The sequence below is a fragment of the Bos grunniens genome, chromosome 9 (assembly GCF_055505025.1).
Source record: "Bos grunniens cultivar Pamir isolate PY7600 chromosome 9, Bosgru_T2T1.0, whole genome shotgun sequence".
Lineage (NCBI taxonomy): Eukaryota > Metazoa > Chordata > Mammalia > Artiodactyla > Bovidae > Bos > Bos grunniens.
Window position 1 is genome coordinate 15,612,646 of NC_141173.1, and position 27,773 is coordinate 15,640,418.

The 27,773-nt window shown below is 39.2% G+C and overlaps 1 protein-coding gene across 3 annotated transcripts in view; it reads right to left on the bottom strand.

Annotated features, from left to right (window-relative positions):
* The window catches only part of COL12A1 (collagen type XII alpha 1 chain), a 117,668-nt gene that overhangs the window by 57,040 nt on the left and 32,855 nt on the right, over window positions 1-27,773 (bottom strand). For 2 of the 3 annotated variants that reach the window (XM_086316821.1, XM_086316822.1), the window contains exons 14-27: window positions 23,412-23,684; window positions 17,172-17,438; window positions 16,531-16,723; window positions 15,104-15,225; window positions 13,242-13,391; window positions 13,041-13,160; window positions 12,779-12,943; window positions 12,049-12,195; window positions 9,154-9,293; window positions 8,493-8,622; window positions 6,062-6,204; window positions 5,620-5,749; window positions 3,627-3,767; window positions 2,422-2,547 (exon numbers count right to left, since the gene is read on the bottom strand). In XM_086316821.1, the coding sequence (XP_086172947.1) occupies window positions 2,422-2,547; window positions 3,627-3,767; window positions 5,620-5,749; window positions 6,062-6,204; window positions 8,493-8,622; window positions 9,154-9,293; window positions 12,049-12,195; window positions 12,779-12,943; window positions 13,041-13,160; window positions 13,242-13,391; window positions 15,104-15,225; window positions 16,531-16,723; window positions 17,172-17,438; window positions 23,412-23,684 (2,247 nt within the window). The remainder of the gene's footprint in view (window positions 1-2,421; window positions 2,548-3,626; window positions 3,768-5,619; window positions 5,750-6,061; window positions 6,205-8,492; window positions 8,623-9,153; window positions 9,294-12,048; window positions 12,196-12,778; window positions 12,944-13,040; window positions 13,161-13,241; window positions 13,392-15,103; window positions 15,226-16,530; window positions 16,724-17,171; window positions 17,439-23,411; window positions 23,685-27,773) is intronic. The other variant, XM_086316824.1, reaches the window with a different exon arrangement.

The following is a 27,773-nucleotide window of genomic DNA, read 5'->3' on the forward strand; positions in this document are numbered from 1 at the left end:
AAACTCAATACAATAAAACAGCCTTGAACGGACTTGAGGAAACCGGCTGACAACATTAGAACCAAGTGTCTTACAAATTCAGTTCATTTGAAAGTAAATATGGGAGAGAGCCCTGAGAACTGCAAGTATTTTATGGATATAACAGACTGCTTCAGTCTATTAAAATGGTGATTTTTTTTTAAAGGTACCATGTAGTCATACTATTCTAACACAGTGGTTCTTCATCATTTTGCCCTTCACACTTTTTGAGAATCTAAGGAAAACCCTGGACTCTTTTCCACAAGCAACACAGAAGGCAAACTTTAGCCTGTAGTATCAGAGAGAGCATGAACCTTCATGGTTCATGAAGATCGTTACTTACAATCTAAGTAACCCACAGATAAGCTTTTCCTACAGATTACTAACCTGACACACAACGTGAAGCTGACTGTATCAACTCTGTTCAGAGACAGGAATAGCCCTGCAGTGCTGACGATGGCTGAAATCCCAGCTAAGGATTCTTCTACTGACCAGGCACCCCAGCGAGCTTGCACTGCAAGCAATTTGGAACGTCTGCCACCCGTTCTGAGCTTTCATTGTCAATTATTCCTCTATCTCCTGGTAACCAAAGCCAACTACACAAAAGCCAGAGCCATCAAAAATTTGTTTCTAATAATGACAATGAAAAGGCCCATTGAGATAAAAAGACTGGTCCCACTTTGACAAGCATGACTGCAGAACAAACCAACCATGAAGGATGCACTTTGGATGTGTCTAAAAGTTCCTAGGAAATCTTAAGGATTAAAAACAAGTATTAATATTAAATTACCTGCTTTCACTCGTCTTTCTTCCTGACCTTTCCTTCCCTTTACTATTCCTGTTATATTTATGCCAGTGTGCACCTATGTGCAAAATTTCATCTCCAGCCACTACCCTTTCCAGGTAAGAACTGATGCCAAGAAGGCAATTGAAGTTGCTAGGAGATTTCACATGGTAAGAAAATAGCAGAGGTAGAGACTATCTGAAGTTACACAGGAGGCTGTGATATTTGACAAGATGCGTTGATCGTGTACAGACAACCGGGCACTGAAGAGTTTCTGATCCTCTGGTGATAAAGATGCTGGAAAAGTTTTGGATCACAGCACTTATCCCACCACTAGCTTCCTGGGTGAGGCTGGGCAAGTTGTTTGAATTCTCTAAACCTGTGCTGTCCACCATGAGAGCCAACAGTCACATGTAGCTAATGAGTACTTGAGATGTGGCATCTGAGTTGAGATGCACTGAAAGCTTAAATTAAGACACGTGTGTGCGTGTATGTTCAGTTGTTCAGTCGTATCCTTCTCTTTGAAGTTCTATGGACGGTAGCCCACCAGACTTCTCTATCCAAGGGATTCTCCAGGCACAGATATTGGAGTGGGTTGCCATTTCCTCCTCCAGGAGATTTTCCTGACCCAGGGATCAAACCCACATCTCCTGCATCTCCTGCACTGCAGGCAGATTCTTTACCACTGAGCCACTAGGGAAGCCCCAAATTAAGACACATTAGATTTTTTTTTTAATTATTATCAAAAAAAAATGTGAAATATCTCACTAATAATTACTATACTGGTAAATTTTGAAATGTTAATATTTTGGACAAACTGGGTTGAATGCAACACATTATTAAAGTGAATTTCATTTTTCTCCTTACCTTTTCTAATGTGGCTACTAGAAAATCTTGAATTACCTATGTGGCTCCTAATATATTTCTTGGGAACTCTGCTGGCTCTAGACTTCAATTTTTTAAACACCACTTATCTAGAAAATGACATGCTAAGCACTGAGCCAGAAACTGGAGGTTCAAAGTTGAGCAAAATACATGGAATTCATTAGGAGGGAGCCAGAGGGAAGTGGTATAGACAGGAAAAGCCCGACGGGCAATAATAATTGAGTTAAATACTGTGGAAGTAGCACGCTTTCACTCCACCCCCGCCTACACACACACACACACACACACACACACACACACACCAGTTAAGTATCTGGAAGACGAGTTAGTGACAGTGGCTGGTAGAATAACAGGAGAGAAATGATCACAAAAGGACTAGACCTAAGGATAGAAGATGGGAAGTGACTAAGTGAGGAACTGCCTGATCCCAAACAGTATTAAATTCTGGCAAAAACAACATTAAGAAATGCACAGAGAACTACATTCAACATTTTGTAATACCTATAAGGGAAAAGATTCTGGAAAGGAATATACATATATCTACAGTATATATTATAGAGGTCCATGTAAAACTGAATCCCTTTGCTGTACACCTGAAACTAACAAAACATGATAAATCAACTATACTTCCATTGGAAAAATTTTTTTTAATTTTAAGAAATGAAATAATCAGTTAGTGACACACGCATGCAGTGCTATTTCCCAATTATCATTAAAGCATGAGCCCAACTCACGGGTGGTTTCCTGCGCAGTCACTGGGGGAGACTCCCCCTCTTCGTATACAGCAGACACGCTGACTGTGTACAGGGTTTGTGAGAAGAGGTCTTTAAGCGGTGTGCTGGCCCGTGACCTGTCCACCTCTACCTGTAATAGAGCGGTGGAACTATTTTTACAAAGTTTAGTTTTGACCTCTCTCTGCTGTTGGCTGTGTCTCTCAGCACGAGAGCATAAGAACTGCAGTACAGAAAAAAAAAAAACAGCAAAGTTTTCCAATTTGCCTAACAGTCCAGGAACTGAAGACTGTTTATAGTTTCCAAAGTGGAAACGATGTATGTATTAGAGACTTGTGTTTGGTAAATGATGACAGCCTAGGAATTCAAACAACCTAATCGCTTTCTCCCCATTTCCCTGTGAGTCACTGCCTCATTGCTTTCAGAAAAATTCTCCTGTGCATTAGCTTGTAAGACCCACTGGTCATTGTACTGCTTCTGAAAATTGAAACCCAGAATGAAAAGAATATGTGCACAGGTCTAAATTAGCCTGCACGCAGTTCAGAAGACCAGCACAGTCTGCAACTGGGTGCTTACAGAAACTATTTCTAGCTTCCAAAACTGCCTCTGAGGTTCTTACATGTCCCTTCAGGGGAACATACATTTTAAACCCATTTGCTGGTGAAGCCCCTCAGTTTGCTCCCACTCTGAAGCAGGTTGTCACAGAAATAGCTTTTCATCCCAACATCAATTCAGAAACGTTCAAAGCCAAAGAGACACCCTTCTGACGCTATATTCATATTTTCTCTCTGTCCCATTCAACTGTCCTACCTCCCTATTCCTCAACAAACTCCCCCTCTTCTTTCCTGAATCCCCTTGCTACCTTTCATTTTTAGGAACATCATTATGACATTTTCTTAGTCATTCATAGAATGCAGAGCATCATATTAGGCATCAGGTGGAGAGTGAAATACCATCTAGATTCTGTAACCCTTCATCTACTAAGGGATGATGTTTTAGGATTAATATCACACAGCAAAACATTTCTAAACTAAATGCAAAACAGTCCAATATATTATCAATATTCAAATAGTGCTTTGTTAACATATGACAAGTTTTCAACAGTATGTTCATAAAGCGTCAAGTATTCAAAACATGCTATACCTGTTTAGATTCTTCTGTTAAACTACTAGGAAAACAAATATTTCTAAACCGCTTCCAACCTCAACCTACCTCTTTGGCTTCCTCTTCTGGGGTTTTGTAGCGAACGATGTATTTTCGCACTTTTCCAGGTGCAGGTTCCCATGCGACGTTCATGGTGCTGTGAGTCACGTCTCTGAGTTTCAGGTCTCGGGGACTGGGCAGAGGCACTGGAGACGCATGATAAATTAGGACCAGAATTTATTCTCAACCACAAAGCTCTGCAGCTTCCACACGAGCTTTCAAGAAGTTGCTTGAAGAAAACTTATAGGTGTGCAGCAAAGTAACTAAACAAATTGGTCATGATGACAAAAGCATTTTGATTCTATGAGATACAGCTGAATTCTTAAGAAGGCTTTTTAAAAATAGGATACATTTAAATTTTTATAACAACTCTTTCTCATTCATATTTAACTTTCTCCCATTCTATTTAAATAAACTCTTACTTGCTGCTCGGCTATAATAAATCATAATTTGCCATAAATGTACAGCTTATGTTTTTTATCAAATATTAAATCAGTTGAGATTGACATCAAAGTGTCATGCTTCCTGAAGTTATGTGATAGCAAAACAAAACAGTTACAAGAGTGAAGAATGAAGATGATTCAAAATTACACATCCAATAAGTTCATAAGAAAAAACCCACAGAAACCCAAATGGTTAGGAGCAAATCCAACAATAAATTTTTCCCAAGTCAAACAAACCTTCAGCTTAAAAAGGACAAGGAGGAGGATAACTAAAGAAGAGTTTTTCTCTTGTCACATGAGATGTAGCTCACTCTTTCTAGCTGCCTGTTTGACCAACTTTCTTTGTCTCTCATTTCAAGTCTGCACATGTCTCTTCCTGAATCTCCACCTCTATGCTCCTACCTTCAATGCTTTCTTCTCTCGGCCTCTTTCTGTGTCCTCCCCCTCCTCCGCTGCTGCAGTCCAGCCCTATATCCAAATCTATAGCCACGTCTGTCTTTAATCCCACTATGACTTGGGTCCCCTGACTCAGCACCTCCAGGATATGTCGCCATGCCTGGCTGGATTCCTACTCTGTCCACCCACCACCACCCCATTTCTACAAGTCACAAGCTCCAATAGGGTCTGACATGTAAAAGGTGATTATTTGATGTCAGTGACTATATCCTGCCCCGCCTTGCAGGGTTTCTCTTTTCTATCTCTTCATGCCTCTGTCTCAGCCCCTTACCCCCCTGAAGGTTTCTTACAACTTCTTAATTTCCTTAGAAATGCAGTCTGAGACTCACAAAATGTAAGCCAAGACATGCTTAGAATCCCAGCATGCCCACCTCAAGAAGCATGAAAGGAAACTACCAGCTGGGTAAGACCAGGGTCCTAAGTGCCATCACTGTCACTTTTCAAGAAAAAGCACCGAAATGCTAGTGAAACAAACCAGAAACACACAGAAGGCTGAACAACACACACGAGAGAAGTGCAAACCATGAAGGAGTCAGGGTCCTCTACCTTGCTCTACATTATTTATCAGGACATTCCCAAAACCTAGGCACAAGACTGGAACATCATAGTTGATCAATATGTTTGGGGATTAAGTTAATTTACTTAACATAAACAGACTGATTCGGATGTGCCATAGTTTCTACTTCAACAAGAACTTGGAACATCTTGATCTTAAACCTAGTATTTTTCTCCAACATCCCCTTCTCACTAATGGTGTATACCATATTCATGGATCGACAACATGGACTTTAAGATGCACCATTATTTTATGCTCTGTTCCCTGACTGACACCTCACCAAGAGCAATGGTAAGACACCACTGATTATAAGATACCATCTGAAAATCTAATATGTTAAATATGGAAAAATAAATGCAAATCTTAATAATTGATTAAGATGCTGCCCTAAGTCTAGAAACAACCTTGGCCATAATGAATAACCCTACAACTTATACACAAACAATCAAAATCAGTTTTAGCATCATTGGGCAAAAGAAAAAGCTTAACAAATGAGCCTCATTCACAGCAATGAGAGAAGAAGGAAACCCAGCGACATCTTACAGGTGACTTCCCTTGCTGTGACGGGTTCACTGGTGAGGTCATGCAGGACAGCCTGGACTGTAACTGCATACTCGGTGTTGGGGAAGAGGTCACTCAGCTGCACATCATTCACTGTCGGCTCCAGGCGCATCTGCAGATGGATGACCCAAGGCGAAAGAACACATTCAAATAAAACATTTCCGCTAATGAGGGACAGCCAATCACACCAAGCTGTGACCACTAGATTTGAACACAACTTTTATTTTTCATTTCTCTGAACAGCATTTCCCTTTTCATACTGATATATATATATATATTTTTTTTTAAGATGTGTCACAGGCCACAAATCTAATCTGTTTTTGTTTTGTGTGTAAAGCTATACATGAGCTAATGAGCCCCTTAACGGGGACTCGACAACAGTGAAGCCTCCAGAAGAGCCAAGATAAACAAACAAAGCTCCCACCTCTTTGGGCTTGGTCGGAACTGTGGCATTGATGGGTTCGTAGGTCACAGTGTAGCCGGTAGCGCCCCCCACTGGCTGCCACTGCACGTGCATGGTGGTTGAGCCAATGTCGTAAATGTTCAGGCTGACCACAGGCACTGGCACTGTTGAAATGAAAAAGCAAACATCTGTCTAACTCTTGTCATTCTCCTTATTTGTTAACTGCTTCCAGTGGCTCAGTGGTAAAGTGCAATGCAGTTACTGATATTAGTGTATGGTAAATAGAAAACGGGCTGCTGTGAGTAATCAGTGAGAGTTAATAGAAGCCCTTTCTCTCCCCTCAAAAACCCAATCTCATTGTTTACCACCAACACCTACTAAGACTGCACGTGATAACTATTTCATAGAGAAAAAGACATTTAAATGTAAAATGGCATTCTAGTGTCTATCCGAAAGCCAAAACAGAGAATAACTTCCTGAGGTTTCAGTCTCTTTTTCTGGAACATCTGTAAATCGACCATTTTCATTCTTCAATCATAGAATTTCATACATAAAAAGCCAACCTAGTATTTCATTTCATTTTTACTTTAAAAAAAGTAAGTGAGAGTGATGTCTATTAATAAGTGGAACTCAGGGGATTCTTCAAAGAGAAGATTAGCCCATGAGGCACAGTAACAGGCTTACAGTTTCCTCTTCACTTAATATCCACACAGCTTTCTAGTTTTTTGTTCAAAGATGGACTTTAAAGTTTTAAGGAATTATCAGATTAATCCTGCCCATTATGAAATATATTATTTCCCACCTAATGGTCTAATATGAAGGGAAATATGAGAGATAAAGACCTAAGGGACTGAGCAGTCAGTGGAGTCAATTCTTGACTTGGAGTTACGCCCATTCCTTCCTCTTTCTTATAAAAGGCCTCCCTTCTTCCTGGAGGTCAGCCAAGAAGATGGGAGAAGGAAAGAGTATTTTCATATGGCCTCAGAAACCCCACCAGGAATAGGAGTGAGGAATATCTTTCCTCAAAGCTCTACTCAAAGCCAAAGCCATCAGAGCTTCTCTGGTAAAGGCCAGAGTCCAAAAGTCAATAAAAAAGGAGCTCTCGCTGCCAGCTGGAAGATCTGGCCTCATGCAGAACTGAATCAGATGATTCCTGCACAACTGCTCCTCCAGATACTCTGAGTCCCACTCCCCACATGGTACCTTCCCTTAAGAGGTGGACAATCGTGAAAGGTACCCTTCCCTCTAAGGTAAACTCTTGCCATGAATACCCAGTAGGTTCCAAGATGGTAGGAGCAGCTGGTAAAAGCAGAAAATCACAGAGTATTTATTGAGAACCTGCACAAAGTACACATTCAGTAAATGTGTGTTGAAGAGATATCAAATAAAGGGATGATTCGGAAGGCTTACAGAAATCCCACACGCTACAAACGAACTTATTTACAAAACACAGATAGACTCACAGACATAGAAAACAAACTTAGAGTTACCAAGGGGGATAGTGGCAGAGGTGGGGAGAGATAAATCAGGAAGCTGGGGTTAAAATATACACACTGCTGCTGCTGCTGCTAAGTTGCTTCAGTCGTGTCCGACTCTGTGCGACCCCATAGACGGCAGCCCACCAGGCTCCTCCGTCCCTGGGATTCTCCAGGCAAGAGTACTGGAGTGGGGTGCCATTGCCTTCTCCAAAAATATTTGGAAGGAATGATGCTGAAGCTGAAACTCCAGTACTTTGGCCACCTCATGCGAAGAGTTGACTCATTGGAAAAGACTCTGATGCTGGGAGGGATTGGGGGCAAGAGGAGAAGGGGACGACAGAGGATGAGATGACTGGATGGCATCACTGACTCGATGGACGTGAGTCTGGGTGAACTCCGGGAGTTGGTGATGGACAGGGAGGCCTGGTGTGCTGCGATTCATGGGGTCGCAAAGAGTCGGACATGACTGAGCGACTGATCTGATCTGATCTACAAAAAAAAACCCTGATACTGAAAAAGATGGAGGATGGGAGGAGAAGAGGGCAACAGAGGATGAGATGGTTGGATGGCATCATCGATTCAATGGACTTGAGTTTGAGCAAACTCCAGGAGATGGTGATGGACAGGGAAGCCTGGTGTGCTGCAGTCCATGGGGTCACAAAGAGTCAGACACAACTTAGCGACTGAACAACAGCAACTATATATGAAATAGACAATCAACAAGAACCTACTGTATACCACAGGGAACTACACTCAGTATCTTTTAATAATCTATAAGAATCTCAAAAAAACCTGAAAATTAAAATGTACACATATAACTGAATCACTTTGCTATACTTTTGAAACTAACACAACTCTGTAAATCAACATTTCAATAATTTTTTAAATGAAAATGAAAAAAAAAATCCCACATGGCCTGTCACCTCTTTACCTTAATAAATAAAACATTGAGTTTTTTTTTTAATCTGACTTACATGTTTTTTCTGTGCCCTTCAGAGGCTCACTGTATTCATCTTCCACTACAGAATACACATTGACAACATATTCAGTTTCAGGCTTCAGATCTTTCAGGACCGTGCTCCTTTCCAATCGGCTCACATAAAACTAGGGATGAAAATTTACAAAAAATAACAACTTCTGTTAGAATCAGTTCCCTCTTTTCTACTGTTAATTGTGAAGTACTTAACTTCAATGAGTTTAAGAAATATTCTTTAATGAGGTCATTGTCTTTTGTTTTTGAAAACTATCAGATTACAGTGAGATCTTGGATAATCCATACAGTTTATGCTCCCAGCTGTTGTTTCCTTATTTGTAAGATGAGTGCATAAAACTAGAACATCCTCAATGTTTCCTTCCTACTCGATGATTCTCGTATAAACTCATGAACAAAGTAAACACCCTCTTAATCCCTAATTAAAAATTGTATTGATACTGTGCAATTCTTGGAAAGCATAAGAAATTAAAAGCTCTTCCCTCTAATTAAGCCCAAATGGAAGTGCTTGCCCTGCAAGAAATGGAGAACACCACCATGGACCCAGTTCTGCCCCCTACCTCCCCCCCGGCATTCCTCCCAGAGCCCTAAGGAGGAGGACCCAATCTCGGGACAGGAAGGAGCGGGTTGTGAGGTCTACTCACTTCTTGCCGTTTCCCTCCTGACACTGGGTAGTATTCCACCTTGTACCTGTCCACGCTGTCAGAAGGAGGTGTCCAGCTCACTCTCATAGAACGATGGGTCCGCTCAGAAAGAACTAGGTTGGAAGGCGCTTCCAAGTCACCTGCACGTGGAAATGAAGTACATAGACTTTTTCATTATCATAGCAAGATGACGATATTTAAATTAGGTTGCAATGGTGTTCCTCTCCATATTTCAAGCTTTTGTATACATTCTTTCATATACTAACAAGTTACAGTTGTACACATTCTTTCATATACTAACAAGTTACAGTTGTTCTTGTTCAGTTGCTTAATCACATCTGACTCTTTGTAACCCCATGGGCTGCAGCAGGCCAGGCTCCTCTGTCCTCCACTATCTCCTGGAGTTCGCTCAAATTCATGTCCATTGAGTTGGTGATGCTATCGAACCATCTCATCCTCGGCTGCCCCCTTCTCTTCCTTCCCTCAATCTTCCCCAGCATCAGGGGTCTTTTCTAATGAGCCAGCTCTTTGCATCCGGTGGCCGACGCACAGGAGCTTCAGCTTCAGCATCAGTCCTTCCAATGAATATTCAGGACTGATTTCCTTCACGATGGACTGGTTTGATCTCCTTGCAGTCCAAGGGACTCTCAAGAGTCTTCTCCAGTAAATCAGCCCAGTGCCCCTAAGTCCTCTCTGAATGGGTGGCCTAAGATTCTTCACCCTCAGGAAATTCAAATCTGAGCTCTTGTCATCCTTTAAAAGCCGCTCCCCTCATCCTGACAGCATCACAGTTTATCAGTCACCTAGATTCAACACCTCCGACTCATCCCGGATACTCTCTCTGCTCTCCCACCTTCTGCGTGTATCAGTAAATGACAACTTGGGGCCTGACAACTCTATCGCCTCTGTCGCTATTGGTACCACCCAAGTTCACTGCCTTCATCATCATGTTGATTATTTACATTCATGTCTTATCTTCTTAACCATAAGTTATGCTCTGTGAGGACAGAAGTGATTTTTTATTCATGTTTAGTTCCTTTTCAGGACCTAATTCAGTGGTAAGAGAACCTACTTCCTTTCTCACTCAGAGAGAAACAACCAAGTCTTCTAAAATTTAGGAATATCCTACTGCTGTGTTTGTTTTTTTCTGTTCATAAGTGTAGGTGAAATGACAAATATATAAAAATATTTGGAATCAATATAAGTGAAAATAGAAATATTGGGCTCAATAAGACCATTAATTAGAGAGACATCCCAAATAATAATCATAGGAGAGCTAATACAGTGACTCCATGAGCATGGCGAATCATTCTCATATGAACTCTTCCTACTTTCTTTGTAAGCCAAAGCTGGGAAAAAGCATTTCCATTCTTAGTATCCTAACCTTTATTGTACTTGGGTCATAATCAAGCCTACAAAATTATCAAGCAATTTTACTGTCTGGGAAACTAAATGAATGCAACCATTACATAGCTGATGTAAAAAAAATAAAGTAAAACAGATAAAAGATGTTTTCATCCCCACTCAAAGTTCTCTCCAACTAAATAAAACTACAACTCTCTCAGCTAATCCAAAGCCAGACGCCTACAAATTCTGGCTTCCTGGCTGCTCTATTTCTCCTGGGAAAAGGTCAGTCTATTGTTCAAAATCCAAAAAGAAAATCTGCAAAATTTTGAAGAGAGAAATTCAAGAAGGAACATTCAAATAAATGTATCCTTAGTATCCAAAGCACGTGAACCATTTCTACCACTTTGTTAAACTCATTCCAACTTTCCAAAACCAGAGTAAATTAATGAAAGACAATCTTTACCAGAATCTACACTTACTTAAAAGAAATTTTTCTCATACAATAAGAACCATCATTTTATCATTAATTTTCAAAATACCTTCAATTTAGTATTTACCATGGTTTGTCCTACAATTTACACAGGTAGTAATTATTTTATACCACTTACCACTACAAATTCACTTCTATAATTTTATTTCTAAATCTTAATTCCTTATCAATAGCTACCTTTTTTCAAGGACCTCTCAAAACATCTTTACCCATCTGACTTTGAGTAAGTAACTGTATTTCTCTAAATCTATTTCTTCAGTGGTAAAGAGAGATGATACCCTTTCTAAAAATCCACACTCTAACCTTTCTAAAAATCCACACTCTAACACTGTAACTTGTCTTTATGTTTAGAAGTTACAAGTGCAAAGTATCAAATGTGATCATCTCTGGTTGGGGCATTTAATAGTAACTTAGTAGTGATATGGAGTGAAGATGGTTTACCAGAGAAAAATATATACCAGGAGAGAAAGCACCTCTTTATTCCCTAATCTCACTTGTGTATGTGTCTGTGTGTGTGGTGCACACGTGTGCAGTCGCTCCATCATGTCCAAGTCTTTGCGACCACATGGACCATAGCCCACGAGGCTCCTCTGTTCAAGGGATTATCCCAGCAAGAATACTAGAGTGGGTTGCCACTTCCTTCTCCAGGGGATCTTCCTGACCCAGGGATCAAAACTGCATCTCCTTTATTGGCAGGAGGATTCTTTACCACTGAGCCACCTAGGAAGCATGTGTTTGATACAGGCACATTTAAACTAAATGTATCCCCAAATAAACTAGAAGTCATTTACAGTTTGATGCCATCAGAGAAAACCCAAGGACTAAATCAATGATTCTCAACTGGGGGCAGTGTTCTCCCCAGCAGACGTTCAGCACATTCTGAAGGTATTTTTAGTTGTCATAACTCAGGGGATACTACTGGTATCCGGTGGGCAGTGTTCAGGGATGCTGCTAAACATCTCACAATGCACAAAGTAATCCACTCCCTCCATTCTACAAAGAATTAAATGGACCAAAATACCAACAGTTCTGAGGGTGAGAACCTGGGCTAACCTTACCTGGACCTTTGACACTGTTACACAAGTTGTTGGTGAGGTCATCCACGATCCTAGAAAGTGAATCAAAATCCGCCACGTTGTACGCGTGGATATCATCAGGATCTGTTGCAATCATCTTTAACTCAACTTCATCAGCATTTTTAATACCTTGGGGAAAATGGATATACACAAATTAAAAGCATGTCTCAGAAAAAAATTCATGGAACAAAGCAAATATTTCATAGGCTACCCTTATACATTCCGTGTTAACTAGAATGTATATAAGATTTTCCCCAACAATAAAATGATTACGTAAATTAAATAGAAACAAAAAATAATACAAACTGAAGGTTATTTTGTTTGGCTTCTTCTCAATGCTTCTAGCACCAATTCCCCACCAAAAAGAGTTTGTTTAGTGTTTTTTTTCTGGAAAGTACTATAAAATAGTGGATATCAAAAACAAACATGATGCTGTGGAAAACCAAACAGGAATTTTCCTGAATCCTATTAATAGTACAGTTGTCCTCTTGATTTATTACTCTCTTCCAAGAAGCCATGTAATTTTGTCCCATTGTAAGGAGAAAAGAAGAAAATAGATGAACTTCCTGGCACATTATTTTAATAAATCATGTGATCGGGAAAGTGTGTTTCTGTATTTTTCATGCTTCAGAAAATATTTTTAACTACAAAATTATCCTTGGCAAAAATATTTGTCACCCGTGGAGGCACGGCTATTCTCATCCATACTTACCAATGGCAAACAGTTCCACGCCTTCATCCTTGAGTTTTTTGGAAGGTGCCTCTACATCATCCTGGGATTTTCCATCAGTGATAAGAACACCGATTTTTCGAGCTCGAGGTCTCATGCCAGCTTGGGTCTTGAAGCTCTGCTGGCGAATGAAATTCAAGGCCATCCCTAGTGGGATTGTTAAAAGAGAATCAGCCACATCATTATTCAGCCACGAGCTCGGACAAAAGCGAGAGCCGACAGCGCCCTGAACCATCTGGCTCACCTGTGAGGGTGTTGCCTCCTTTGTAAGGCAGGTTCGCCACGGCCTGCAGCAAGCTCTTCTTGTCTTTGTGAGCATTTAGCTGCCACTCTGTTCTGGGGTCCCCACTATACTGCGCGAGGGCTGAAAGGACACCACTGGCATTAGCATATGTAAGCGAACCTGATGAAGACATCTAAATGCCGTCAATGTTGTGAGACCTACCAATCTGTACTCTTTTGGGGCCAATCTCAAAGACTTCCACGATACGAGAAATGAAGCTCCTGACGGTTCTAAAGTTCGCCCGGCCGATGCTCCACGATCCATCCACCAGCAGCACGATGTCTGCTTCAGCCCGGGTGAGACACTCCATCCCTGACGCAGCAATCACGAGACAGCATGGAGTCAGGGGGACATTCTTTGTCAGGTTACTTCCCAGCTCTCTTCTGCCACCCCCAGGGGCCAGGGTCACCTAACAATCTCAGTTCTGTGGCTCAGTGAGGTGATTGGGAGTTCAAGACTTTGAAAACACGTCCATATGACTTAGAGCTTCAAATAAGAATCACAGGAACTATCCATCCCTCTAAAAATCACTTCAGTGGAAAATCTTTCCTTCATCTTTGACTATATTTATGGCCACAATCATAGAACATGGAGACTTAAACTGTCATTATAAATTTGAATAGGCTCACAAACCCAAACACTGAAATATAGAAGAGGGAATGTACAGCCTTCTGACTATAAGGAAATAATAATTTTAATAAAACTTTGCATTTTCCTCAATTTTCAGTGGTCATTAGCAGACAAGTATGAGATGAACTTTAAAATGTGCAAGCCAGAAAAAGGTTCAGTGAGCCAAAAATATCTTTTGAATTAATGCAAACTCTCAGTAATACATACATTATTAAGGATTAGGCACAGAACTCTCAACCCTTCTGAAGTAAAAAATATATTGTTTAAAAATCTGATGGCTATTATTTAGTTTTAAATAACTTAATCATCTACTACATATAAGAATCAGGTAAATACAAATGGTGAAATCTGCACATTTAAAAAATCAAGAGAGAAGGAAGACAATCTAGAAAAAAGGATGCAAAGAAGTATACAAATCGAGAGCTACAGAGACCACAAGGACAAACACTGATACAAAGCTAGGGTGCTTTGGAAAGAGAGAATTATCCCAAATCCTCAGTGCACAAGCTACAAAATAAAAATATAAGTCAGTTAATATCATCATAAGAGAAAAAATAGAACATCAATGCAAAACAGCAAGAGTTGAGACTTTATTTTATCCACATCCATATTTTCAAATGCTTTCTTTTCCAAGAGCTTATGTTACCAGCTATGAATTTTTCAACTACTTGCCATGTTAGCATCTGATCTTTATATTACTAAAAAAAAAAACTGAGGCAAACTCAGTGATGGTCATTATACTACAAAGGCATCACTGGCATACTGGACAGTCCATCAGAGTGAGGATTCCCCAACGCCATCCATGCACCTATGTCTTTACAAGTCCGCTCCTGCTCTTCCAAGACCTACTCTTTATAAGCAAATGATGAAAATATTTAGAAGTAAACTCTACCCACCACCCTCACTGCTAAGAATGTTCAAATCTAGCTTCATGTGTATCAAAGCTGTAGTTGTGGCAGCAGCAGAAAGTCTAAGGGGTTTATGTTACCATTTTGCTTTCCAAGTCTTAGCTGCCCGCCTATTAACGTATCAATAACCAAATACCACTTGCTCAGCCCAAATAAATCCTTTCTACAATTACTTTAGCGAAATAAAACTGCATTTGAATCATTAAAAAGAGAGAAATGTACATCATCTACCCATTGAAAAACTCAGCTTTAAACAATACAGTACTCTGTAACTAATGTAATGCTGACAAGAAAGCCTTAAAAAAAATGTTGGCAAAGTGTGCTTAGCTGGATGTCTGTAGAATTTTTTAAAGTATATATTACTGAAATAAATTTTAACATAAAATTTAATGGTTGATTTTCATGGTATAATTAATCTAACACTTTACATTTGAAAAAGTTGCGTGGTACTGACTTTTCTTAGGAGAATGCAGTTCAATTTCTTACCAGAGGATAAAATTGGCATTACAGTTGTGTCAGAAAGAGTTGTCATTTCTTGTCCAACAAGTGGTGAACTTTCTCCTCCATCAAACATTCCAAAAACGTTTACTTTATAGGTGGTACCTGCCCTGAAATGTTAAAATATACAGTCTGTATGTATAATAGGCCCAAGTGGTAGCATTTTTTTTTGTTTTGTTATAAATACTCATCTTGATGTATAAACTTTCATTCAGAGGAAGTTATAACACATAATATTGCAAGAGAAGAAAAATAATTTCCATCACATTCCAGTTTAAGCTCACACTGTGAGGTATCGAGGGAAACTAGCATCCTAGAGAACACTGGGGGTTCAGGGCACCAGTTTCCACCTTGCCTTTCATCAAATGTAGAATTCCCACCTTCCCACTGAGCAAGTTAGGAAAGGATCAAGCTCTCACTTTTACTACTGCTAAGTAATGGGCTTTAATAAAACAATTTAAAATGTTGTACTTGCAAGGAAACATAAAGCCCTGGCACAGTGCCCAGCACATAGTGTGTGAAAGTTGCTCAGTCATGTCGGACTCTTTGTGACCCCATGGACAGCAGCCCCACCAGGCTCCTCTGTGCATGGGGTTCTCCAGGCAAGAGTACTCGAGTGGGTAGCCATTCCCTTCTCCAGAAGATCTTCCCCACCCAGGGATCGAATCTGGGTCTTCTGCATTGCAGGTGTATACTTTACCATTTGAGCCACCAGGGAAGCCCCCTGGCACATAGTAGGCTCAATCAATTTTATCCTCCCTATTCTGATAAAAATAAGTATTGTTCAAACAGATATCAGTGTTGTTGAATGAATAGTCAAAACAACTCAACTTTCCACCTGGCAATGAATGCAGAGCACTCTGTTTTTTTTCACTATAAAGGATGTAGGCTGCTGTTCAAACTCAAACCTCCTTCTTTTCCACTGCAGAGCCTACAGCAAGACCTTCCATCAGCCCCCACTTCCCCAAGCCTCTCAGCTGACCCCAAGCACAAAGGCCCACTCCTTCCCTCGCTCCTGAGAGGGGATGTACGCAGGCATCTCTGGGTCAGCCCCTGGGCCTTTCCTGAAGCACAGGAACACCCACATTTCCATGGGGCTGGTTGGAGACAAGCTGCTCTTGGTGAAATGGTGTGATGTGGGTGTCAGTTTTTTAAAAGAGGGGTGCTGTGGGAAAAAACACCATTCCTGATCTCTTAGTAACAAACATCATTAAAATCGTACACTTGTTCAGGCCTAATTTTGAACGTCTGAACCCAAATCTCAACTTCAGCCTCAACAAGAGTGAGAAAGCAACTTGGGCTGATTTTAAATACTCTGCCAGCGACAGACACATAAGTGATCGTGTGTGGAAGGCCTACAAATTTACATCGGTTATGCAATCTGTTAACAAAAATGAAATAGAGTTCACTCCTACCTAAGTTCCTCTAGAACAACTGTGTTGTCATACGGTCCAACCACCAACTCCCCCAGTCTTCTGTCATCTCCCGTGGGATGAAACGTGACCTTGTAACCCTTGACCTCACCGGGTGCAGGCTCCCAAGTCACCCGGAAGCTTGACATGGTTGGATCAGATGTTTTGAGGTTTCTGGGTGATTTAAATCGAGAAGCTGTAGAGATAATAAATATTAAAATATTACCCAAAAGCCTAGGCTCTGGAGTTTTTTTATTAACCCCTACAATAATAAGTTGAATTCTAAATATCTAAGTGGCACACATGGCAATCACCACAAGCAAAACACTTCAAAATAAATATTTACTTTATGTTAAGTCAGAAATCACAAACTATAATGCCCAATAAAAGTCAGAATATTAGAGTGTGAGCCAAGTGCGAGTGTAAATAGCACTCACAATTCAGATTAGAGTAACATTAATATGTAGGATCATTTTACAAGGAACTAGATTGGTAAAAATCATATGCTAATTAGGCATCTTATCCAACTATTATAACATAATTTATTACAGAGTTCATTTTCGATATTCACAAATGAAGCAGATATATTAAAATCCCCCATTAAAATATTACACTTGCCCCCCCAAATTATTATGATTTCATACCTGTTGTTCCCGATCCTTGCCTAAGCTTTCCTTCCCCTGTCTTGTAAACTGGGAGAACTGTGATGTCATACGTGGTCTGGGGCTGAAGTCGCTTTAACACGGTTGAGGTGACTGTGGGTGACACTTTGGCGACCATCTGCCTCCCACCCCCACGGGGGCGATACATAACACGGTAGTTGACAACTTTCCCAGGTGCTGGTTTCCAGGTAACTCTCATTGTGTTTTCTGTTTCTTCATCCACTTTCAAGGTTTTTGAGTCTTCAGACACTGTGAGATGAAAAGAAGGTTACAATGTATATCATGCTGAAAGAACATGCTTATGTCCACCACCACAGTTATGTGAAAAGACACTAGATGTGGTTTCTTAAATACGTACACCCTTCCTTTACTTCGCATTGCGATCTCGCTTAAATTCAGGATGGCGTGTGAACCTAATCTCAGTGAGGTTACACAGTGAGATGTTTTCTTTTTATCTGGCTAGTAACTAAAAAATGGAAGTTCATATTGCAAGGATTTCCTATTTGCATTCCAGAGACTTTAGTAAAGAAAACATCCATTTCCGGAGATGAATTTTTAGAATTTTTATTATATTTCCATCTGTAAAGAATTCCTGTAGAAATTACAGTGTGCAGAATATGAAAAATCATAAATACAGGGTCAGAAATATTCCTTGAGTCTTTTCAGAAAAAAAGTACAATGCATAAATGACTAGCCAGAGTGACTATAGTTAACACCACCCTTTGCGATTGCCATGAACACATAAGACGATCAAGGAACAGGAAATTCTGACACATAAAAGTATCTCTGGGGCTCTGGAGATAAACCAGTATACACTGGATGGTTTTAGAAAAAACTGTATGTAAAAAGGGTTTGATTAGTACACAACAAACGTTATTAAATATATCTTATTATAACTGTATCAGAAACTGGTCACCCAACATCCACAAATAGCCAATACAGTCCTCTTTTTATATATAATTAGAGCTTATAAGCAGGATCATTTCATTCAATTCAGTAATCTCAGCATTCAAAAATCATAAGCATCTTCTAAAAAGAGAGACAAAGCTGAAGGAAACACTGCAGACAATCTTTTTTGATTCTAAAAGAAATTTTCATGTTCAAACAGGCAAGGACCACCTGAAAAAACTAAAAAAAAAAAAGCCTGGGAAAGCTTTAAAAAATACACACACACACACACACACACAGACATAGCAGCATTTTTCAGACATGGGACATCAGGCAGCATAGGACCATGATCCCTGAGAGAAACAAATGAGAAGGAGCTTGATCATTGCCCTGACTTATTGCTAGGAGAGAGTTTCCAGCACCAGTACAGAAAGGGGGAACCCAGATGGAGCCTGGTGGTCTCCCTTAATTGAGGAGGTAGTTTTGTCAGTTCGGGGAGTCCAAGGCACTTAGAACTTGCAGAGAAAGTCCTGGAGATAGTGTGACGGAGAAAAAGCTCCAAAAATCTGCAAAAGGTCCTACTTAAGTGTTCAATCCAGTACTACTCTGTACATATGAATAAGTAAACTACTCAAAACCAAAGAACCACCTAGAAGGAGTAGAGAGAAAAAAGTTCTTAGAGTTCATGTGGGGCCAGAAATATTTCCCCTCTTCAGAATAGAAAATCTCAAAATTCTCTGAACATCATATAGAGTACTAAGAAGGAGTTACTGCCCCAGGACTGGTGTAAAAGAAGCCCTAAACTAAAGGTTTCTCTAGTCTAGTTTTAACACAATGTTAATGAAAGCTTCAAAAATATCAAACTGTTTCCAAGTGAGTTTACTACATCCCAGAACAAACCTTTAGAGGATATCTGTAAGAACATAAAAATATCTGATATCCAAAAAAGTAAAGTTCATAGTCTGGCTTCTAATAAACATTACCAGAAATGCAAATAAAGAAAAAAATAATAACCTGTATCATGGACTGAATGGTTGTGCCTCCCTATATTCATATGTTAATGCCTTAATCTCCAATGTGATAGTATTTGGACCTTTAGGAAGTAATTGGAGAAGGAAATGGCAACCCACTCAATTATTTCTTTCCTGGAGAATCCCATGGACAGAGGAGCCTGGAGCGCTAGAGTCGCAAAGAGTTGGACACAACTGAAGTGATTTAGCACGCAGGGAGGTAATTAGGATTAAATGAGATTCTACAGGTAAGGCCCTAATCTGATGGAACCGGAATCCTTATAAGAGGATGAGGAGACACCAGAGAGCTCATTTCCTCTCTCTCTCTCCCCTCCTTACCCTCAACATGTACAGACTGAGGAAAGGCTACCTGAGGACACAGAAAGAACATGGCCATCTGCAAACCAGGAAGAGAGCTCTCACCAGAAACCAAGTTCTGCAAGCAGAAATAGAACTGAAAATAACACATATGACAAACTATTCAAAGGGAACATCAAAACATATATTATCAATATTATGATATGTACCATATTCCATATGTTAATGATGGTACAAGAAATATTAAGCATGTTAGGTAAACACATAGAATATATAACAAAGACTCAAACCAAACCTCTAGAAGTGAAAAATACAATGCCTGACACAAGAAATACACAGGGTGATACTAACATCAAATCAGAAACTGCAAAAAAAAAAAAATACTAGCAAACTTGATGACATGAGAATAAAAACTACCCAAATTGAAACATAATAAAAGAAAAAAGACTGAAAAACTGAAAAGCACAGAAGTGAGCTATGTGACAACTTCAACCAGTCTAACACATGTGGAACTAGAATACCTGAAGAAAGTGAGGAGTAATAAATAAAATATTTTAAGAAATAATGGCCTAAATATTTTCAAACTTTATAAAACTATAAACCCACAGATCCAACAACCTCAATAACCCTAAGCACAAGAAACATGAAAAAACCACATCCAGGCACATTATTAGCAAATTACTTAAAATCAGTATAATCTTGACAGCAGCCATATAAGCAAAAGATGCATTATGTATATAGGACAAAGGTAAGAATGACAAAACAGGTAAAGAAAATCAATATATGCTTATGAATTATGTCTCTGAAAGATGCAAATATAATTTCAACTAAGAGTATATTGGTTGCATTTTTTTTAATTTTAGGCTAAGAAAGTAAGAGAATTCTTGGCCAATTCCATTACTTTCTGGAAAATTAAAATGTATTTAGTTAATCTCCAGTTCCCCGTTACTATTCTCTAGGTACGTGAACTATTAAAAGAAAAAATATATATTTTTTCAAAAAAAATGTAAAGACCTTACATAGGATTTTTGAAAGAACATGAGAAAGAATAGTACACAGAACAATCTGTCACAAGTATTGAGTAAATCCATGTGTGCCTAACACTTTTCTAGAAAAAGTTCTGCTAAAATATGTTTACTGACCTCTTGTTTCCATCTCTTCAACTCTTGTTCAGTAGAACAAGACATTTCTTCCTTACACAAAATTCTCAAACCCATTTCATACCACTTAGAATTGAGACAAATAGACAGTTAAATATTATGAGTGTTGGTCTAAAATGAAGCCTATGTCCCCCAAAAGTGGGATCACAAACTTGAAAATATTCCCAAATTTAAATATGTTAATAACTTTCAAATACTGTACTTCATACTTTGAAGTGCTTCAAGGATCTCAATTGTTTTCCTGCTTTATAATTAACTCTTGAAAAAAAAGCAACTGAAGTTAAATAAGGTATGACATATCTCATCCTGGCTTTAATGGGAAACTCTGGATTTTAAGGAGGAAAAAGAAATCCTTGTTGTCTTCCCATAAGAAAAAGGCAAGATTTGTCACTCCATTCATTGATAGGCCACATGCTATAAAATGCTGTAACACTCCCATTCTAAGTTCTTTTCAAGTTTTAGTGCCTTTCACAAGATGCTCTCCAATCTCACTGTACCTTGGCTAAACTAGCTGCCATAATTGAAGGGCCGGTAGAGTTTCCCACCTGCTGGCTTTTTAGCCACAATTCGTGGTTGTCAGTGTATCGACAGTCTGCATACCATGTCTCTGAACGTCAGGTGAAAGCAGAAAATATTTCCAAAATGTCCCCCTTGGAAGTTTATAAGATACTCTAAGAGCATGGCCCAGTTATACACACAATTTTTGGACCTGTCCACCAGCCAAAGACACTACATGTGACTCGGATTTCTCAAAGCATTTTTGAAACTACCTTACTTTCCACAAAGAAAACAAACTAAAACATAACAGCTAAGAATGGTAGCAGATGGCGGGTGGGGAGGGAGGCTCCAGAGGGAGGCGGTGTATATACACTTGTGGCTGATTCGTGTTGCTGTAAGGCAGAAACCAACACAACATTGTAAAGCAATTGTCCTCCAAATAAAAATTTTAAAAAATAGAAGCAGAACAAAGAAGGGTTCTTGTCTTTCATCTAATTTGCTGAGCAGTTTGAGCAGGTGACTTATGCTCTCTAGAAAATGTGCCTTTCATTCCTACCTACTCTGCTCATGGTTCAAAAGAGGCCTTTCCATTTACTAAGATTTAAACCAATCAATTAGCCAAGAAATACTGAAAATGTCTTAGATGCTCAGCTTTTAGAAAGTTTATTTAGAATTTCTACTAACATACTTGCTTTGAGCTAAAACATATCCCTTGTGGAGATTTTAAATCCCAAATAAATATCTGAGGATTCAATCTTTTCAGAAGAAGAAAGGATGGAGGAGAATTTTTGAAAAAGTTTCCCTCTAAATATGTATTTTTTGATAATTTCTCAGCCATGTGAATTTTATCTTTATGCCTACAAATAAATTTAGCTAGATGTGTCATATGTGGCCTAAATTTACAACATAACTTGTCTTTACAACAAATGAATAACTGCCAGAAATAGAGATGAATTTCTGCCAAGTTCTTAAACTATGTCAGTCAATATATTCAGACACAGGATTTCATTCACTATCATGGAAACCAATCATGTCAATATCTGGGAAATATGCCTTTTCATGTATTTAAATCTCCTATAAGGAGTTTGATTTTTTTTTAATCTGTTAATTTTGACACAGACTTAAGCTCAGACATATCCAAATGATTTTGCCAGTGATTAAAAAAAAAGAAAAGATGAATTCTACAGAGAACTCAGACCAAAAGATTTTAATTTAAGGACAACTTGAAATCAGGATACAGGACTTCACTACTGAAATTGCCCTTGGCGTTTTCCTCTCTCCTCCTTTGGCAAAAATATCACCCAATATGTGGCCTTAATTTCACCCAATTCCTCCACTTCTTCCTAAAAAAAGAAATGCAAGAACACCCCCACTCTTTCCCCTTTTCCTAAATCCTCCCAAACAAAAAGAATAAACTTTTCTATAAATTCTTAGAAATGCCCATTTTTAATAAATTGCTTTTTAGGAAAGACAATTATGAAATACAGACACATTTCTCCCTAGCCACTTGATAATAAATGATGAGAGGTCACTCAAAATTTTTCACAGAAAAGAATATTAATGAGATTAAGGTAAATTTTAGCCACCAGAAAACTGAGTAGACTTGAATTAGCCTCCCCAAACATAGTAAAAATAATTTAGGATTAGTCCCGGTTGTACAACATACATTGTCTCAACAGCTGCATTATACATCAGTCTTCTCTAAGTGGCTAGGGTGCTATGCTTTGCCCACTGTTATTTTATTTAATGCTCAAATCTGATGCTGCATTCTACATGTTAGGAAACTGAAGCTCAAAGAAGTTTCAAGAACTTGCCCGAGGCCATGTAGTTATAAATGTCCCTGAATTCTCTCTGTTTCCATAGCTTCCTGTCTCTTTACTAGTTGAGTCTCTCATCTAGTTGATCTTTCCACCAGAAAAAAAGAAGCGAGAGAGAGAGAGAGAAACACAGTTCATCCTTGAACAACGAAGGTTTGAACTTTGAAGGTCCAGTTGTACATGGATTTTTTTTTCACTATCAAATGCGGCAGGACTACATGATCCGAGGTTGGTTTTATCCTGGGATACAGAGGAACCTCGGATAAGAATGGTTGCCTATAAATTATACACAGATTAACCCCCACATTTTCAAGGGTAAATGGTATAGGCAGTTGGTAGGGATTCAATATTTCAAAATCTGATACAAGTTTAGATACACAATGAACTTGATTTTAAAGCACATTCATTAAAGGTCATACATTTTTAGTCCTCATCTGTCACATAAAGAAAAAAAATGCAAGAGGTTATCATGAGCTGATAGCTATTAGGTAGCACCAACACACTGGCAACCCCCCTCAGAGTGTTACCTACATTCAGTCATGGCTTCTCCACTCAAGGGTTCCCCTTCTCCACTACTGTAAGTTGCAAATATGGAAACTCTGTACTTGGTCTCTGGCTGCAGGTTTTCTATCACAGTATGAATTACATCTGCAGGAAGACTCTTTTCTCCAGTCTCTATATCATCATAAAGTGATTGCCAAGAGACCCTGTAACCGCGAACCATTCCTGGAGCTGACGTCCAATAAGCCCCAATCGATGTGTCCGTGATATCTTTAGTAATCAAATCTCCAGGTGAACCGCGCTCTAGAAAAGAAATGAAAGGGGGATCACTCTTTAATGTCTATTAGTTATGTAAATACTCCCTCATCCTGGCAGACACCCTGACTTGTTGGACTCAATTTGTCTAACTTACCCATTTCTTCTTTCTGAGCTGTCTGTCCTGTTCTGTCAGGGGAACAGAAGATGGGATTAAACCGAATAATTATGCCTGATTCCTGCTTATCACCCTTGCCCCCATATGTCCAGTCAGATTAAAATGTCCTTCAGAACAAGAATGACATTCAAATACAAAGAAGTAAATGCCTAAAGAAATTTTCAAAGAGGGAAAAAAGCATCTAAATCCCCCAATTTTACTCAGTTCTCTTCATCGATTGTTCACAAAGATCTTTATTTCTTCACCATCATCTTTCCCTCTCTTATCTTCTTTAAGGAAGCTCCGTTTCAATATACCACTTCCAGTTACTTCAACAATCTTATATCACTTGCAAATCTTAATTTCAACAGTCTTTTTTTCACAGTCTATTTTCAACTATTTGTTCAAACAGCTAAAAATCCAGAAATGCAAAATTTCAATTATAGCTTAACCCTAAGGAAAATAAAAACCAACAATTCTTCTGGAAAACCTAAAAACGATTAGTCATCAAAATAAAACACACCACTTGCTCTAACTGATCGAAAATGTCTGCTACTAAATTTTGGCTCTCCCATTCAAAATAAAAATACAACTCAAGTGGAAAAAATATGGAAACCCTGACTTAATAGGAGGCACAGATGTCTACCAATAAAACCCTAACTTTCCATAATTTAAATGTAAGATAAATATACAAGTCATTTTATACTGGCTACCTTTACTAGGGTTTATGCCACAGTATGACATAAATATAAAACTATCTGCCTCTCCAGCATACATTTTACCAGTAATTATTGTGTATTCAAGAAAATGATATACAGTGCTGCTACAAGAATGCTGAAGGCTGCTATTCTACTTGAATCAAAGAGTAAAAATGAGTATCTTAAAAATACTCATAATTATTTAAATTTCAAGTACATAAAGATAACAATAAATGGTGGACAAAACCCTATCATATATGTCAGATTACAGAGGAAAAAATAAAATGGAAGCTGGGCATACTACCAGACCCCAAGACCAAATGGAAAATTTTAACTCTATTATAAATAAGTTTAACTGCTGACAGGACATCTCATCTCTGGAGGGAAATTAGTTACATATTTCACTGCAACCAAGAATATTTATTTTCAAGAACATACTGACTTCTTTCCCTCAGTTCCTGAGGCTCATCTTCATTTGAAGGTCTTTAATTGTATTCCTACTAAGGTCACACATCTTTATATCTTCTCTACTTACAGGAATTAAACAAACTGTTTCTTTGGTTAGGTTGGGCTGAGTTGGTTGGGTTTGACTTGCCTGTTGTTTTTTCACTTTTTATTTTGTTTTGATGGTTGGTATTCCAACTACTCGTCTCTAAGTTTTAAATACGCAGCATGTTTCATTTGCTTAATATATACTACATCTTTTTTTCATATGTACTTCTTCTCTTAAATTTCCCAGGCTGCAATTAGCAACAGCTTTTGTGAAATAATACTTAAAAGTACTTGAAAGGGATTCAGAATTTAAATAAGCTTAAAAGCCACATTAAGAACATTCTCCAAAAGTAATCTTCCAAATTAACACTGGAGAGATTTACAAATAATAATTTCAGTTTCTGGTTTTCCCAAAGATTGCGCTTCTCAGCCTATTTTTCTGCCTACTTTCTATAGTTTTGAATTTGTGACATTGTTTATTTCCATGGCAACAGACATCAATCTCACAAACACAGGCTAATGATTTCACTGTGAGAAAATAATAGGAAGGAAATTTGTGGTTGAAGCAAAAATACATTCACAAAGATATTTCTGAGCTACACACAAAAGGAACTCATTAGATATGTATTCCCATGGATTTTAATCAACTACATTAACACTCTCAAGACGTGGAAAGCTAGAACAAAATATTAATAAAATTGTAATGAAGACCTCTGTAGAACTGTTCAATGTCCTGGAAAGAATCTGTAAAAACACTTTTTAAGATCCAAATATGATACGGGAGTTCCCATTAATGGCATGACAGTACTAATTCAAGTGAACATTAATTATATTCTCAATCACAGAAAAAAAAAGGTCCTCAAAAAAATGATAGTTTCTGCCTAACACAGAAAGGCATTACTTGTAGGTACTGGCGCTTCAACATTCCATGTTTGTGACAAAGAAATGTGAAATCCAAAGACAGAAAAGAGACACCTCAAACCAGAAGCCAAGATTGAAAATATAAACTGCTTCAGTGGGTTTCTTGTATGTGAGTCAGTTTGATAATAATAATCCTAAATATAAGGAGATCCAACCAGTCCATCCTAAAGGAAATCAGTCCTGAATATTCATTGGAAGGACTGATGCTGAAGCTGAAACTCCAATACTTTGGCCACCTGATGCGAAGAACTGACACATCTGAAAAGACCCTGATGCTGGGAAAGATTAAAGGCAGGACGAGAAGGGGACAACAAGAGGATGAGATGGTTGGATGGCATCACCGACTCAATGGACATGAGTTTGAGTAAGCTCTGGGAGTTGGTGATGGACAGGGAAGCCTGGCATGCTGCAGTCCATGGGGTCGCAAAGAGTCGGACATGACTGAGTGACTGAACTGAACCGAACTGAAATATTAAGTGTACGCTGTTGTCAAACACATTGAAACGCCTTTTTTCTCCAAAAAGTAGGAGGGTTGGGTTTTCAAGCTGTTGCATTACATCCAAGAATCTTGAGACTATGATGTTCTCGTGATAAGTATATTTTATCAGACCTATAACCCTTGAAGTTTTTAAAAATGGAATCTTGGCTTGGTCAAATGTTAAGTTACCAAAAAAAGCAGTTGAATTGCACCCTGTGATGTAACTGGCAGTCTGCCAAGGGGCCACGCTGGCCTGGGGACTAGGTGTGCAACAGGATGAGCATGCCCCTACCTCCTGGAGCCCTGGGACCCTCAGGAGTAAAACCTGGACTGGACCCAGTCAGATACAGGAATCACCTGGAGGGCTAAAGACCCGGCCATCCCAGATCAATTACACTGGAGTGTCTGAAGATGTGCCTGAGCCCTGACGCTTTCTAAAAATTGTTTCGGCCTCCTCTGTGATACTGATTCCTCCACGATTCTGGCTTCTTTTCTCACTTAGGGGACATTTATTTATTTGGAAGCTGTGTTTGGTCCATGTGGGAGGGAACCCTCACCCTTGCTTTCATTCAGAAATGAGAGGCAGGTGTGGTGAAGTAAAACCCCATGGGGTGAAAGCAAAATTGGTCAAACCTGGCGGAAATGGGGACGCTGGGTAGCATGGTGTGATGGTTTCTCTATATCACACGGGTCTATGGCCACACACAAGTCACCCTTTCGGTAGTAGTGGCGTGAGCCCAAGGCTGATCCACAGAGAACCGAGAAGTTCTCATCACATCCTTTCCATCCCATTACATGAGTGGGATGTTCCCCATTCTCTCTTCCCCTCCATCCTGTGTCAAAAAGGAAATGGCTTTTCAATGTTTCTTCAAGCACTGATCACATTTTCCTGTGAATGAGATTCCACTCTAGTGTTACCCAGCCAGCCACTTGCTTTAGTTTAACATATTGAATTGCAGGTTTTCTCAAACTACAGAAGTTCAGACATCAGTAGCTACTGAAAGAGATTATTTGGCTTGGACTGCTTTTGGGACAGAGTCAATTTCTAATATACCTGGGAAGGAAGAGGAAAGAGAGAGGAACAAGAAAGAAATATAAGAAATATAGAGCCTCTATCCAGCAAAGGTTAGTATTAGTCACTCAGTATGTCCGACTCTCTGTGACCCATGGACTGTAGCCCACCAGGCTCCTCTGTCCGTGGATACTCCAGGCCAGAATACTGGAGTGGGTTGCCGTTCCCATCTCCAGAAGATCTTCCAGACCCAGGGATCAGACCTGGGTCTCCTGCATGCAGGAGGATTCTACACTGTTTGAGCTAACAGGAAAGACCACAAAGGTCACTGTTCTTCAAAAGACAAAGCCAAAGAAACAGTGGCATGCACAAAAACCAA